Here is a 14,811-nt window from a genome sequence, read left to right as displayed (position 1 = left end):
AAACGCGCACTCACTTGAACCATTCTAACATTTTATTTTTTTCTCTATGTCAATATTAATTATTTTTTTTTGTTGCTTCTATTTCTTTAGTAAATTTAAAAATTTTACGTATTTTCCAATTAATTGAAAAAATATGACACTGCAATTATTTTGTTTCAAGGTACTGCAATAAATTTAAATTTACTATTTTCTAAGAAGTGCGAGTGTTTTTTTACAAGTTTTAACAGTAAATTGTTTTGTATATATTTTTTTCTTTTTTTTTTAACTTAGAATCATAAAAAAATTAAATTAAAATTAATAAAATAAAAAAAAGTTTTTTAAAGATTTTTTACTTTGAAAAGCATGAAAAGGAAGATTTTATTTGAAATATTTTTTAGAAAAATATTCGTAACAGCCGAAAATATTTTCGTTATATATTTTTTATTTATTATACTTTTTCCCCAATTGATATTTTTTTTTCTTAATTTCTAAGATTAATTGTAATAAATTTCAAAGATTTTTTATTAATCATCAGTCGCTCAGTTCCAATTTTCTCTAAAAATTTGTTTTAATATTATTTTAAGATTTTTTGTGTCAGATTTTTATTTTTTTATTTTAAGATGTTACAAAATTAGGACTTCTTTTACAAAAATTATAAATTTTAGTTGTTATTATTGAGCATTCGTTCAATTTTCATTCATTCTATTTTTTTTAGATTTTCAAAAAATTTCTTTTCTACTTTTTTTCAAGCTGTCTTGTCTTTTCTGGGGTTAAATGATATTAATTTATAGAAATTTGAACAAAAATTGTAAAAAAAATGAGAGACATGCTTCCTTAGTTCAAAATTTATGTATTCAGTAGAAAGAAAGAGCAAAAAATCTTTAATAAGGGACATTCGAAAAGAGATATGACACACTTTCGCCGTTATGGGTTCTTCGGACAGCCTCAGCGAACATCATTGAAACGTCAATGCACTAAAAAAAAGGTAATTTTTTAATTAAAATTTATCAAAAAATTGCAAAAAAATTGATTATTACTTGAATTTTCGGACAATTCAGCATATGTTCGTCCTGTGGAATGGTGTTTGTCACCACAACAGCCTCGAAACATGCGCCATTGATGCGTTGGATGGCGGGCCCCGAGAATATTCCGTGCGTCAAAATGGCGTAGACCTTTGTCGCGCCAGCTTCAACCAATTTGTCAGCTGCGTGTACAATGGTGCCGCACGTATCTGCCATGTCATCGACTAAAATGGCGACACGGTCTTTCACGTCACCGACCTAAAATTTATAGAATTTTAGCAAAAAAAAAATTTCAATAAAATACCGAAAATAGCCTTACCAAAACCATTGAAGCCACTTCGTTCGCCTTTTTTCGTTCCTTGTGAATTAAGGCAAACTCGACATTGAGGCGATCGGCAATTGATGTGACGCGCTTCGCACCGCCAGCATCTGGTGACACGATAATGGCATTGCGCCAATCCGTGATATTCTCCCGAATCCATTTCAGAACTGCCGGCTCAGCATACAAGTTGTCGACGGGGATGTCGAAGAAACCCTAAAAGCATCATGAATTAGTGAAAAATCCTTTTTTTTTACAAAAAGAAACTTATTTCTTTTGATTTTAAGATTTTTTTCTAATTTTTTAAACCAATTTTTGGCCTTAAAACAACAAAAATTGATTTTAAGGCAATTCCTTTTTAATTTAAGGCAACGCTTTAAATTTTAAAAATATCTTTTTATTAAAATTGAAACTGAATTTTATTATTTTGACTTAAAATAAACTAAAAAAAATACTTACTTGAATTTGAGAGGCGTGCAAGTCCATAGTAATAATGTGATCTGCACCGGCAACGGACAACATATTCGCAACAAGTTTTGCTGAAATAGGTGCACGGCTCTGGAAACGAGAAAAATTTCGAAACACAAAAAAGAGAGAAAAAATCAAAATTACAAATTCATCAAAAAAAAACTACAATTCAATGAACTTCTATGTTCTTCGATATAGAAAGAAAATTAGCTAGTATGTTAGTCGGGTTAGCAAAATTTTGAATTTTGATGGAAATACGAGACTACTTCGCTCTAAGTTTTAAATGTTAATACGTTAGGCTGTTAAGATCTACAGAAATCTAAAATTAAAAAAAAATTCTAACTAAAACTTGAAATGAAAAATTTTGATAGTTTTCGTAAAAATTTGCCAATTTTGATGATGCGTTATTTCGTTTTAATGAAGAATAAAAATATATATGTTTCAAAATTAATCCAAAAAAGTGCTACTTTGCCAAAAACGGACTCTCAAACACACAGACACAAGCATGAATGGTTGAAAAATGGGACTACGATGAGGTTTTCATTCAAATTTATCAAAAAAATTTGACACAAAAAAACGAACAAGAAGCGAGCTATTATTCAATCGGAAAAACGGCAAGCTTCCAAAAAAACTTTTTATTTTTACAAAATATTAGTTTAAAACTATTTACATTGAAGAAAAATTAACTTTTGACACGAAAAAAATATTTTTTTTTTGCTAAAAAATCGATGAAACTATTGAATGAAAATTATGAAATTTTATTAATTTTCATGATGAAAGTTATTAAATTTATGAACCAACTTTCTATTTTTAAAAAAATTATTAATTAATTAATTAAATTAAATTGTTATTAAAATATTTTTCACTAAAAAAGTAAAAAAAAAATATTTGTGAAAAAAAATTTTTTAAAACGACACTCGAAGGTTGCTGTGCCCTTAGTCAGCCTTTTGCCTACAAACTTTCTGTTTTTATTTTGTACACTAAACGTTCAAAAAATAACACAAGAAAACTTGAGTCCTGTCGTGTGTGTCTCTAAGCTATTAACGATACGTTCCACGAAACACACAACAAGGAGTCGATTTTATGACGATTTCTTTTAAACTGAACACTGTTTTCATGTTTTTTCATTTTTTTTTAATTTTCCTTTTCTTATTATTACTCACAGTATATTCAGGCACATAATGATCAGCCTATAATTAAAATAATAATAAAAAGGAAATTTTTTATGAGTAAATATTCGTTTTTTTAAATATTTTTTAATAACTTTTGATGACTGGAGGGATAAATTGAATAATTTAAATTAAATTTAAAAAATGATTTTAACAAGAACTTTGGGGTAAAGGGATTTAAATGAATTGAATGTGAACATTTACAAATTTTCCCAAATATTTTTTCCCGATTTTTTGAGATTTTTACTAAAATTTTTCTTCTCTAAATTTTTTTCAAAAAATCGAAAAAAATTAAGATGATTTTATTTACATCCAATTAAGTTTAAAGATTTTTTTATTGAACAATTAAATTAAAAGAATTTTGACAATAGTAGTATGTTTTTAATTCAAATTTCAGCTAAAAACTAACAAAAACGGATTTTAAGGCAATTCCTTTTTAATTTAAGGCAACGCTTTAAATAATTTCAAATGCCTGTTACTGTCAAAATTCTTCTTTGAAATTTGGGCCTTGGCAGTTTTGATCATTTCCCGTAAATAATGAATGAGAAAAGGGGGGAGAGAGATGTAGATATTTCAAAATTCAAACCACACGCACTCGTTTTTTTTGTGCAACATGCGTTTTGCGATGCCAGTTTTTACTTTAAAAATCTACTCTAGCGATACTTTTCAAACTATTTTTCAGGTCCAATTCGTAGTTTCTATCAAAAGTGTCCTGTTTGAGTTATAAAAATTGCACAAAATACTCAAAAATGTGAATTTCCGTTAGAATTATTTTGACCTTGGGAGTTGTAAAATTTATCAATAATACGTGAAAAATTAACTTTTTCAATTAAAAATTCATTCAATAATTTTTTCGTTAGATTCTATTGAAAAAAAAATCTCGTGTCAAGTAATTTTTTGACCTCGAACACACTTCATGATAATTCGCTGTCACTCAAAATTTGTAACAAATCGATAATTTTTTTGCGAGAATTTTCGATGCGAATGCACCCAACCCACTTATTTCTCTCCTTATCAAGGCCGTCGACAATGTTTCTTTGACATAATTCGTTATCAGACGAAATTTATGCGATGTGATTTGATATTATGAGTTGTCGTTGTCATGCATCATTGCAACTTGGTTCATCCTCAATTTTGTTTACATTCGAATTAACCTTATTACTTTTATTTTTTGTTGTTTACGAAAAAAAAAAGTTTGTACGTGATAAAGCAAGATGAGGCTATTTTGTTGTTATTTTTTGTTATTGTGCGGTATATTTCGCGCGACATCGATCATCAGATGCGTTTTTTGTCGGTTTGCGATGATTTGACTGCCAATTAGAGACGTGCCCGCATGCCCCCCTTAGTTAGTGTGGGGGAGGGATAGTTAGAAAAAGTGTGTTAGAGGACTCTATGGCTAAGAAATGAGATGAGAATTGGGTTAGTTACGATTCAGTGAGAGGAGACGAAAGGAAAAAGCGAGATAATTTCGTAAAAAATTAATTTTCAAATTTTTTTGACAGTTAAAGTTTTTGACAGATGTCAAAATTTTTGTTAAAATTAAATTTTTGAGTAATTTTTTGATAAAAATGAACAAAATAAACTCAAAAATTTAAATTTTAACAAAAATTATGACATCTGTCAAATTTTGACAGTTCAAAAATTCGTTTGTCAAAAATGTCAAAAAATGGAGACGCCTTGTATTTTATACGAAATTATTAGAAACTTGCAATTTTAAAGGTTAGTTAATGGTTTTCGGTATGAATTGTTAAAATAAATGAAAGTTTGCCCAAAATAATGAATCCCAATGTTAATCATGACGAGCAGTGCTTTTGATGGAATTATGAAGTTTGTTAGATTGCGATGATTTTTTTATTTATTGAGAGAGAAATTTTTAGAGAATTAAAGAGAAAGGAGTTGAAAGTATAGAATAATAATAAAAAAAAGTAGGAAAAAAGGTTTATACCCTAAACTTCCATTCGTTGGATTTCATCAATTTAGCCAGCTTATCATCACCACTCTGTATATTTTTCAAATTTTATTTTTTGTTTTACGCATTTTTTTGTGTTCAAAAAGGATCAGGTCTCATTTCAACAAAATATTTGTGATTTTAATTTTTTTTTTGTGGGAAGAAAGGAAAGAATTTTTTTAGGAAATATTTTTTAGCGATATTGGTTGGTCGTCGAAGTATTTTTTTTTAGAAAGAAACAAAAAATAAAAGAAGAGCATTAGATCATTAGTCGATACTTTTTGGAGTATTTTGTAGCATTTACTAGAATTTCATTTTTATTTTTCTTGTTATTTTAACGAGGACGATTTGTTAAGAGTTTAAGTATAAAAGCAAAAGCAGAGCAGACAAAACAAAACGTTCCAAATTATTAATTTTTTTTAGGAAAATTAGCCTATGGATTAATTTCACGATCGATGCAAAAAAGAAAAGCATGTTAATAAACTTAATTAATTTTTGCGAGAAAATGGCGGCAAAAAATGACAAATTTTTAGTCTGTTTTTACTTTTACTGAACCGGCAAAAATAAAAAGTTATTTTTTTTTTTCGAAAACCGAGAAATTTTGTTTGTTTTTTTGTCGAAAAAAATTGAATAGGAAAGAAAAAGCGTATAGAAAAAAATTTCAACACGAACAAACAAGAGTTCACAAAAAATTTTCAATTTCAAGCAAATGAAACAAAATTTACCTTTACCTTGTCTTTCTTGTCTTGTCTGGCGTACGGGAAGCAAGGTATCACAGCAGTTACACGCGATGCAGATGCAATTTTGCATGCGTTTATCATAATTAGCAATTCCATTAAGTTGTCATTTATTTCGCCAGAGCCCGATTGGACAATGTAAACGTCCTCGCCACGTACTGACTCACCAATTTCAACACTGAAAGAAAAATAAAAATCAAATATTTTTTTATTGAGGCTTGAGATTGAAGAGTCTCCAAAATATTTATCTCATTATCTTATCATCATGACGAAAAACGAGCGTAGACTAACATCATACAATTTTTTAACAGAGAGGTTTATTGACACCAATTTAGAACGAATTCAATGTCACTTGATTTTTTTCGGTTGAAATATGAGAGATTGTCTCTATCAAATGGTGACACGTTTTTTGTATTGATTTCTATTAAAATTTGAGCGCATTTTGTTATTTTTTGTTAAAAAAATTTGATTTTAAATAATTATAAAATTTTTTCAAGCTTTCAAATTTTTTTTCGACAAATTTTCTTTTTAAAGGGAGTTTTAATTAACTTTTAAAGATTTTAAGGCAATTCCTTTTTATTTTAAGGCAACGCTTTAAAATTTTATTTTTAGTTCAATTCACAATAATTAAAATAACTCTTTTCTAATTCCTTCCTTTTAAAACAAATTTAAGGCAATTCCTTAAAATTTTAAGGCGACGCTTTAAAAAAATTATTTTTTATTTAAAGATTTCAATTTTTTACTTAATTTTAGTTCTTAACAGAAAATTCACGAAAAACTGATTAATTTTTTTTATTGTCGCCAAACATCTGTTATATATCCGTGTTTTATCAAAAAATTCGCTTCATACGCAATTTATTTGCTCAATTCGTCATTCATTCCAGACAGACACGAAATTTCTCGTCTATCTATTAAAATTCATACGAATGCTTTTAAGAACAAACAACACAAAAAAAAACTAAAAATCCGAGAAACCGGTTAATTTTTGTGTACCATGCACTTATTCCATTCATTCTCCTCTAACTTTACGCTTACGACGTTGAAAAATGAGTGCGCAACAGGCGACTAACTGTTCCGAATGTCTAAACAAATATTACCACGTGAAGCTTTTAGTTTGAGTTTCTTCGACATGTGGTTTGATTAAAAAACGAACAAAATGTTTTATTGCCCCAATTTCGTCTAATCAATTTTTTTTATTTATTTTCTAGTTATTGCTAGATAGAATTTTTTCTGTGTTCTATTCAGACGTCAAGATGATTCTAATAAAAAAAAACCACAACAATTTTTTTTATTGTATTTTTTCATGACAATTAATCAGGGGCTTGTCTAGCAACTTGCGACCTAATATTTCGTTTTTTTTTGTAGTTTACGACTATCGTAGAGGTCAAAGGTCATGATGATATTCAGAACGATGAGACCTTTTTCGTGTCTTTTGAGTATATTTCATTTATTGACATGTAGAATGTGTCTTTGAAGTGCCTTTCAAAAATATTGTGTTGTCTATTTGTGATAAGAGACTGTTTACTTGTAAGTTGATTAATGGAGGATTCCGCTGTAGACTACATCTGGTTTGTTTCCGGAATTTGTTATGACGCTATTTTGTGTTTCTATGCACGATTTATTGATTCGAAAAACTAGTTTATGGGGATTTTTCTGATTTTAAGGCAATTCCTTTTTAAATTTAAGGTAACGCTTTAAATTTTATAATTTTTAGCTAATATTTGATAATTCAACCAAGAAATTAAAACTTTTTATCATAATTTAAAAATTATATTTAAATATTTACAAGTTTTTAAATGAATATTTGAAGTAAATTTCAAATAAAAATATAAAGCGTCGCCTTAAAATTAATAAAAATTAATTTTATAACTAAAATTTTTCATAAAAATAATAATTGATTAAATTTTTTAATTATTTAAACACTTTTTAAGACTTTTTGTCTAATATTTTAGATAAAATTTGATCAATAAAAGAAATAAAAATAAAAAGCGTTGCTTTAAATTTTTCAAAACTACCAAAAAATTCTTTTAATTAATTTCTTTGAACTTCTCGGCATCAGAAATAACCTGCAAACAAATTTCGCCACTGCCTATCATCAATCTACCTAAATATTTGTCTATATTTAGAAGTAAATCACTGCTACAAAATGACTCATTCATGAAGATAACGCGTTACCTGGCACCTTCTTGGTACCATTAAATAAAATCGATGCATTTCTACCTAAAGCATCTCTATGAACCTGTATCTCTCTATCTACACAGAGAAATAGTAGAAACCGTAAATGCATTCATAAAAATCTTTTTTTGTTATTTTTCTTTCCAACTGAGAATTCTCTTTTTATTATTCTCAAACGAGAAGAGAAATTATTTTATCATCTGCCGCCCCGTAAATTATTCAAGAAATAAACAATTTCTCTAAACTAAACACACACACGGACTGCCAAGAAAATTCAATGACGATTTACAGCAAATTTTTAATTTATATTTCATTGTCATGGCATCCCCTATTGTAAAAACAACGATTCAACGAACGATTCATTGTTGTGCTCTTGTTGTTGTTGTTGTTGCTGTATGAAAATTGAAATTAATTGTTCAAGGTCATTCACTGTTGTTTTTTTTTCAATATTCTTGTTTTTTTTCGTACGCACAAGTTGTTGTTGTTGTTGTAGCATAAAACTTATGTTTGTTGATGTCATGCGACGAGAACGATGGCAAGCAAAATATTGGTTGCGTCTTTGATCAATCAATAAATTTGTAAACAATTGACGACGAGCACTAAGCAACCAAGTTCTTTCGTGTTGTTTTCGATTTTTTTTTAGTTTTACTTTTTTTTCTTCTTTGTTGTTATGTAATTTTTATTTATCAAAAACTTTTTTTTGCACTTTTTGGAGACTCGATTTTTTTTAGAAATTTTTTTTAAAAGGAGAAGAACTTACCATGTTTCCAGATTGCTGAACTTTTTTGTGACGACCTTGCCGAGGTCATGCCCCAAGCGGTCTAAAAATTCAAAGAAAAACAAAAATAAATTTTAGCGAATGCAGAAAAATAAAAATTGTCATCCATTTTGATAAAGCGAAATTTTTGTGGTTAGCAACGTGCATTAAAGGAGAAAAATTGCAAAATATTTTTTTATAGATTTTTTTTGCAATCCCGGAAAAGTTTATAAATATTCCGAATCAGGTGGACTTGTGTGCGTATCGGCATACAAAATGCACATACACGACGTACAGCGCAAAAAAGCACGTTTTTATCTCCAACCCAAAAATTTTGTCTTTATCTCCGGTTCAATTCAACACAAAAAATTAAATGTAGCTAAACACTTACCGACAATGCGTTGCGCTAAATCGGGATGCGATGATCCGGAAAACACCTTAATGTTTGGCATTCTGGATTTCAGTGGTCGTGGGACGCTTGCTTTTGTCTCCTCTGTGAAATTAGTTGTAGTCGTCGATGTTGATGATGCCTCAGCAGCTTTTGCCTCTTCTCCTGACAAAGTCTGACTACCACAAGTTTTGTTTGTATTTGTTGTAGCTGCTGCTCGCGTTCGTACGTTGGGCATGAAAAAAGAAATTTTGAGAGAGTCTCTCAGCAAAATTTTTTCGTGTGTTTGTGTTTAATATGGAGTCGCGCGAGTAAGTAACGTGTGTTGATAATGGAAATAATGGGAATTTTCGGTATGAAGCGCACTACTACGCTGTCAAAAGGCAAGACAATGAATGAGAGAGACCTGTAAACATGCGAGCAAATTGCAGAGGTACGAGAATTTCTGTAGAAACAGAAAAGTAGTGGACTGACAGCGCAGGAAACGTTTTCACTGGGTATGTAAATGAGAAGGAATTTGGAACGAAAAAGGGTTGAATTGTGACTATAGCGGGTTTTGGATTTGTTTTTGTCTGTCCGTTGATGATTTAAAAGAAATTTTTAGAAAAAAAACTTAAAACTTTAAAAATCAAAGTCAAAATTTTAATTAAAATAACTAAAGAGAGCAAAATTTCTTAAAATTTTAGAATTTAAGGCGATTCCTTTTTAAATTTAAGGCAACGCTTTGAAATTATTTCATAATTTATTTTTTTCAAGACAAATTCAAGTAATTAAAGCTGTTTTAATTTCATAAATATTATTTTAAAGTTGAGTTTTCAAAGAGCTAAAAAATACAATTTAAAGCGTTGCCTTAAATTTTTATTAATTTTGATTCGATTTTGGTTCAAAAAACTTTAAAATCAATTATCAAAGTTTTTTTAAATGTAAATTTAGAAAATAATAATTTAAAAAAATAATAAACATACAAAAGAGGCCAAATAATGTCTGGAACATGTCTCTCTTTTAAAAATTTTAAGTCTAGAATAAACAAAAAAATTTAAATTACTTTTTAAAATAGAAATGAAACAGCCAATAAATAAATCAAAATCGATTAAAGCGAGCAAAACACCTTCCTGTGTAGTTCTAACTCTTATTCAAAACGCGTAATAAATAATAATAAATAAATAAGAAACTACCTTGAACTTTAAAATAAATAAGTTGATTCAATTTTTTCTTCAGGAATGGAATTTTCCCTTCAGCAGGAAATTATAAATCAACATTTATTTTATAAGTTCAAATGTAATAAACTTTGTAAAAATAATATTAATTTCTTTGACGTCAGTCACTCATCTTCAAGTCATTTCTTATCAACATAAATGCAACACTAATCAACAAAATAAAGTTCAATATGAGAGTAAGCGAACTCTTTATTAATTCTCTAATCACTAACCGAAATTTTATGTCTATTTTTGTATCACAATTACTGAAAAAACCTGCTTTACTTTCATTAAAAAAAATTTAAGGCAATTCCTTTTTAATTAAAAGCAACGCTTTGAAATTTTAATTTTTTGAATAATTTCTAGAATTTTCTTCATAATTTGATCCAATTTAGCACAAAATTAAAATTTTTTGAACATTTCCGAAACTTCTTTAGCATAAAAGCAAAAAATTGATAATTTCTAATAAAAGGCGACGCCTTAAAATCACTTTTTCAATATGAACTACCCTTTCTTTTATATTTCTTATCATCATTGATGCAACTTTAATTAACTATTTCGTCTCATTAATTCTTCTCTTCTCCTATCACCATGCAAACTGCACTTTTTTTGCATATTTATTTTTATTTGCTGATAAATATCGACCAATCACCGTACGTTGTAAATATGCATACCGGCAAAAATAATAACAAGTCGTTTTATGAGTTGCTTGCTATGTTTCGTCATTATCGCTCTTTTAAAATTTTTCCTGTCGACAGATAATCGATTTTGTTCAATTTTATTTGAAAAACGTGCATGCTGCTACTGACACATTTCTCTATCTATCTTAGAAAAACAAAAAAATGTCCTTCAACTTTCTTTCGTTTCCATTGAATTCACTTTACTTTGCTGAACACGCAAGAATTTCCTTCATGACAACACTTTAAATTGATTGCATTAGATTAAACAGGTAGTTTGCTCACTTTTCGATTTTTTTTTTTTTTTTTTTTTTTGTCTATTCTTCCAATGTGTAAGGAGCGAAAAAAGTGACCGTGGATATTATTAGCGGAGGAGGTCAACACACACGTTTTGTTAGCAGAAATTCGATTGAATAACGTAGAAAAAAAAATTAAGAATAGAAAAAAATTTCCTCACTATTTTGTTGTTGTTCCTCCGTCGTCGATGTCGCTTCGTCGAGTGATTTTGATGAATTTTCTGCGGAATCGATTTTGTCACAACTGCTCCCTTTAGAATCCCGTTCAGAACTATCTTCCATTTAATGGAAATTGTGTATTTTTCGTCGAGCTGCTCGAAGACGTTTGTGTTTTTTTTCACGATTTTTTGCTATTTTGCATGTGTCACAAGTCCATTCAGTGCGATGGCAGACACAGAAATGTGATAATATGTGAGCTCGTTCGACACGAAAAATATTTCCGAAGAAAAAAGTGCACTGTTGTTTAGCGAAACGGAGTTGTTTATGCTGTAACCTTATCACTTTTATTTATTTGAATGACGTTGAACTTCGTATTTTCTTGATAGTTTTTTTTTCTTGCTGTTCAATGTTTGTTTTACACGAAGCGTTCGCAACTATTTTGTGTGTTCTAGTTTTGGTCTCTTCTACGGGTTCTGTTGAAAAATTAACATGTGTCATGCATGTAAAGAGAGAAAATTTTTGTGTACTTTTTTTTGAGAGGGAAAATGGAAAATTATTTTTTGAATTAATTGACGGTTAATGATTTTCCGGGAAATTTATGATTTTTCCGAAATTTTCACAAGTTTTCCAATTTTTTTTTTTAATTAATTATTTTTAAATGAATTTTGAATATTTAATTCGGAAAATTTCGAATTTTCGGAAAATTTTGAGGAAATTTCTTAAATTTTCTTGAGTTTTCCATAATTTTTAATAGAAAATAATTTTAAACCTTAAACGTAATAATTTTTTCTAAAAATTTTCAAAATTCACGAAATCAATGTTCTCATATAAACATTTAAGATTTTTAAATTTTCAACAATTTTCCGGAAAACTCTCAAATTTTTCCGAGTTTTTCACGATTTTTCCAAATTTTTTAAATAGTTTTAATAGTGGAAATATATTTTTTTTTTTTTTTTGATAATTTTGAGAAATTTCAAAAATTTTAAAAAAGAATTTTCAAAAAAATATTGAAGCTTTAAAAAGTTTTCAGAAAATTTTTGGAAAAATTCTCAAATTTTCCGAATTTTCCATAATTTTTCGTAAATTTTATCATTTTTTTCACCAATTTTGATGACAAACAAGCTAAACAATTTCTTATGACGATTCAAAACTTTTGAATTTTCAATAACTTTCCGGAAAACTCTAAAATTTTCCCAAGTTTTTCACGATTTTTCCCAATTTTTGTAAAAGTTAATTATTTTTAATGAGTTTTAATTATTGGAGTGCTTAGATTTTACAAAAGAACTTAAAAGCTTAAAGTTCAAAGAAAATTTTTGGGAAATTTCTCAAATTTTTCCGAGTTTTCCACAGTTTTCCAAAAATTTTTATAATTTTTTCACAAATTTTGATAACTTACGAACTCAGTGATGTTTATAATGAATATTTTAGACTTAAATTTTTCATAATTATTCGGAAATTTTTTGATTTTTCCGAATTTTCTCAAATATACTGAAAATTTTTTTAACGATTATTAAAAATTTTATGACTTTAAAATTTTTTAAAAATATTTTTGATTTAAAATATCAAACTTTAAAAGGAAAAACCTTCAAAAAAAATTGTTAAAATCAAAACTGATAACGCCAATTCTATTTTTCAGTCGTTTCAAACAAACATCTGTTCTCCCAGTGAGTAAACCAGGTCTTCCATGTGCCAATGTTTTGATTTTTTTACGAACTTCGGACTTAAAATTTTCAAGTTTTATCTAAAAATGAAGGTAATTGTTGAAAATATCGCCAAAACATGCGGAGGACGCATTTGTCGCTTCACATCACTGCCTTTAAAAACAAAATCCGAAGAAAAAATCGAACTTGAAGCACCTTTTCCGCTGCTTTACACAAGAGTAAGTAACTTACCGGTGAAATTTCCTCCTAATTTTAACTTTTTTTCGTCATTTTAGGGCGCCAGTCTTCCTCACATCTCCCGCGAAGTGCTTGAAATGTGCAATTTTGACCCTCATCTACCGCTTCTTGTACCTCTGAGCACCACAATTCACATGCAAGACACTTGCAAAGCGCTAAAAATGCCAATTTCGACGTTTGCTTCGTTGCCCGAGAAGATGTCTTTTGTCGTGCTGAACGATCCAACGGAGGAAATTCGATTGGGAGTGCAAGACATGAAAAGTATGAGTCTTGTGACACGCAAAGGACGTCATCCGTTAACAAGTGACAAGTTCATGGACCTTATCGATGCATTCCAACCGGATTTTTATCACGTTCTCTGTGATGGATGGACCCCAAAAGACGCGAGCAAGAAACGTTTGAGCAAGGCACTCGACAAATCGAAGAAATTTTTCGAGGAATGTTTGACGAAACATCAAAAAATGGAGAAATCCGGAAGTTTTTTCGTCGCCGCTGTCGAAGGAGGCTTAAATATCGACGCCAGAAAGGACATGATGAACTTTCTAAAGCAACACGAGAACGAAATTGACGGATATTTGCTCGATGGACTCCACATGAACGGCCTTTCGACAGTTTCTTTGATGGAAAATCCCGAAGATTTGAAGAAATTTTACGAAATAATCGATTTTTGTACGAAAACTTTGCCGGAATCGAAGCCAAAATTCATGTTTGGTCCATTCCCGCCGCCGATGATCCTGCAACTCGTCAAAAGAGGCGTCGATGTGTTCGATACGTCGTACGGATATATGGCAACGCAGTCAGCAAACGCGTTAATTTTCGATTTTGAGCAAGGAGGTGAAGGAAAATTCGCGTTAAATTTGAGCGATGAGGCTTTTAAAGAAGATTTTAGTCCCTTGAAAGAAGGATGCGCGTGTCTGACATGCAAAAATCATACAAGAGCGTACATAAATCATCTCGTGATATGTCGAGAATTGCTGGGACAAACACTTTTGATGATGTAAGAGACGATTTTTTAATTTTTTAAACAAATTTTAATTAATTTTAAATTTTTTTTAGTCACAACACACATCACTACCTTGAATTTTTCAAAACTATCAGAAAAAGTGTGAAGGAAGACACTTTGGATGTCCTCATAAAATGCGTGGAGCAACAATATTCCCCGATAGATTTGACAGAAAAAGTAAGAAAAGAGAAAAGGGAACGTTTAGAAGACGAGGATAATGTTTCAATGGTTTCCGTATAAAAAAATTCGTTAAAAAAATTTTAAAAAATTAAAAAAAAAATTTTTTTTGATTTAAATTTATGAAGGGGGGCTTCAATGTTCTCACGAACTTTATTTTTATTAGAATTTCTAATTTGATTTAACATTAGTTTCCAAAATTTTTTTGGTTTACAACACATTTTTATGTTTCATGTTTTTTCAGTGTCTTGCTTGTTTTTCACATTTCTTATAATATATTAATTAAATTTAATATTAAACGGGTAAGTTCGTAACATAATTTTGACTTTTATGTGATAAAATTTTAATTTTTAAATTTAAAAAAATTCGAGATTTGTGAAAATTATCAAAAATTTTCTATAAAATGCTAAAAAAAATTTATTTTGCAAAATTTTAAAGGTTTG

At 29.0% G+C, this 14,811-nt stretch overlaps 2 protein-coding genes across 11 annotated transcripts; one reads left to right on the top strand and one right to left on the bottom strand.

Annotated features, from left to right (window-relative positions):
• Positions 1 to 577: 577 nt before the first annotated feature.
• Positions 578 to 11,545, bottom strand: LOC134832583 (ribose-phosphate pyrophosphokinase 1). 10 transcript variants are annotated; one of them, XM_063846651.1, is made up of 10 exons: positions 11,293 to 11,545; positions 8,966 to 9,172; positions 8,578 to 8,638; positions 5,631 to 5,820; positions 4,903 to 4,956; positions 2,952 to 2,978; positions 1,780 to 1,878; positions 1,321 to 1,536; positions 1,017 to 1,259; positions 578 to 953 (listed from the first exon to the last, which is right to left on the bottom strand). In XM_063846651.1, exons 1-10 carry the CDS (start codon positions 11,411 to 11,413, stop codon positions 861 to 863), a joined length of 1,311 nt encoding a protein of 436 aa, XP_063702721.1. In that variant the 5' UTR covers positions 11,414 to 11,545; the 3' UTR covers positions 578 to 860. The 10 variants fall into 10 exon arrangements, with proteins under 10 accessions (XP_063702721.1, XP_063702720.1, XP_063702722.1 ...); XM_063846650.1 differs by having other exon boundaries at positions 8,966 to 9,175; positions 11,293 to 11,544; XM_063846652.1 differs by having other exon boundaries at positions 5,637 to 5,820; positions 8,966 to 9,175; positions 11,293 to 11,544.
• A 1,418-nt stretch (positions 11,546 to 12,963) lies between these two features.
• On the top strand, positions 12,964 to 14,454 carry LOC134830201 (queuine tRNA-ribosyltransferase accessory subunit 2). Its single transcript, XM_063843605.1, has 3 exons — positions 12,964 to 13,169; positions 13,227 to 14,185; positions 14,245 to 14,454. Exons 1-3 carry the CDS (start codon positions 12,975 to 12,977, stop codon positions 14,429 to 14,431), a joined length of 1,341 nt encoding a protein of 446 aa, XP_063699675.1. The 5' UTR covers positions 12,964 to 12,974; the 3' UTR covers positions 14,432 to 14,454.
• Positions 14,455 to 14,811: the final 357 nt, after the last annotated feature.

This window comes from Culicoides brevitarsis, chromosome 2 (assembly GCF_036172545.1).
Source record: "Culicoides brevitarsis isolate CSIRO-B50_1 chromosome 2, AGI_CSIRO_Cbre_v1, whole genome shotgun sequence".
NCBI lineage: Eukaryota > Metazoa > Arthropoda > Insecta > Diptera > Ceratopogonidae > Culicoides > Culicoides brevitarsis.
The sequence above is the reverse complement of the archived record's forward strand: the minus strand, read 5'-3'. Positions and strand labels throughout refer to the sequence as shown.

Excerpts from the sequence above, each read along its gene's own strand:
- LOC134832583 (XM_063846650.1), bottom strand. The coding sequence starts at position 11,413 with ATGGAAGATAGTTCTGAACGGGATTCTAAAGGGAGCAGTTGTGACAAA. Across the intron at positions 1,879-2,951 it reads ATTATGTGCCTGAATATACT|AGCCGTGCACCTATTTCAGC; the intron begins GTGAGTAATAAT and ends TCTCGTTTCCAG. Across the intron at positions 954-1,016 it reads TGAATTGTCCGAAAATTCAA|TGCATTGACGTTTCAATGAT; the intron begins GTAATAATCAAT and ends CCTTTTTTTTAG.
- LOC134830201 (XM_063843605.1), top strand. The coding sequence starts at position 12,975 with ATGTGCCAATGTTTTGATTTTTTTACGAACTTCGGACTTAAAATTTTC. Across the intron at positions 13,170-13,226 it reads TTCCGCTGCTTTACACAAGA|GGCGCCAGTCTTCCTCACAT; the intron begins GTAAGTAACTTA and ends TCGTCATTTTAG. Across the intron at positions 14,186-14,244 it reads GGACAAACACTTTTGATGAT|TCACAACACACATCACTACC; the intron begins GTAAGAGACGAT and ends AATTTTTTTTAG.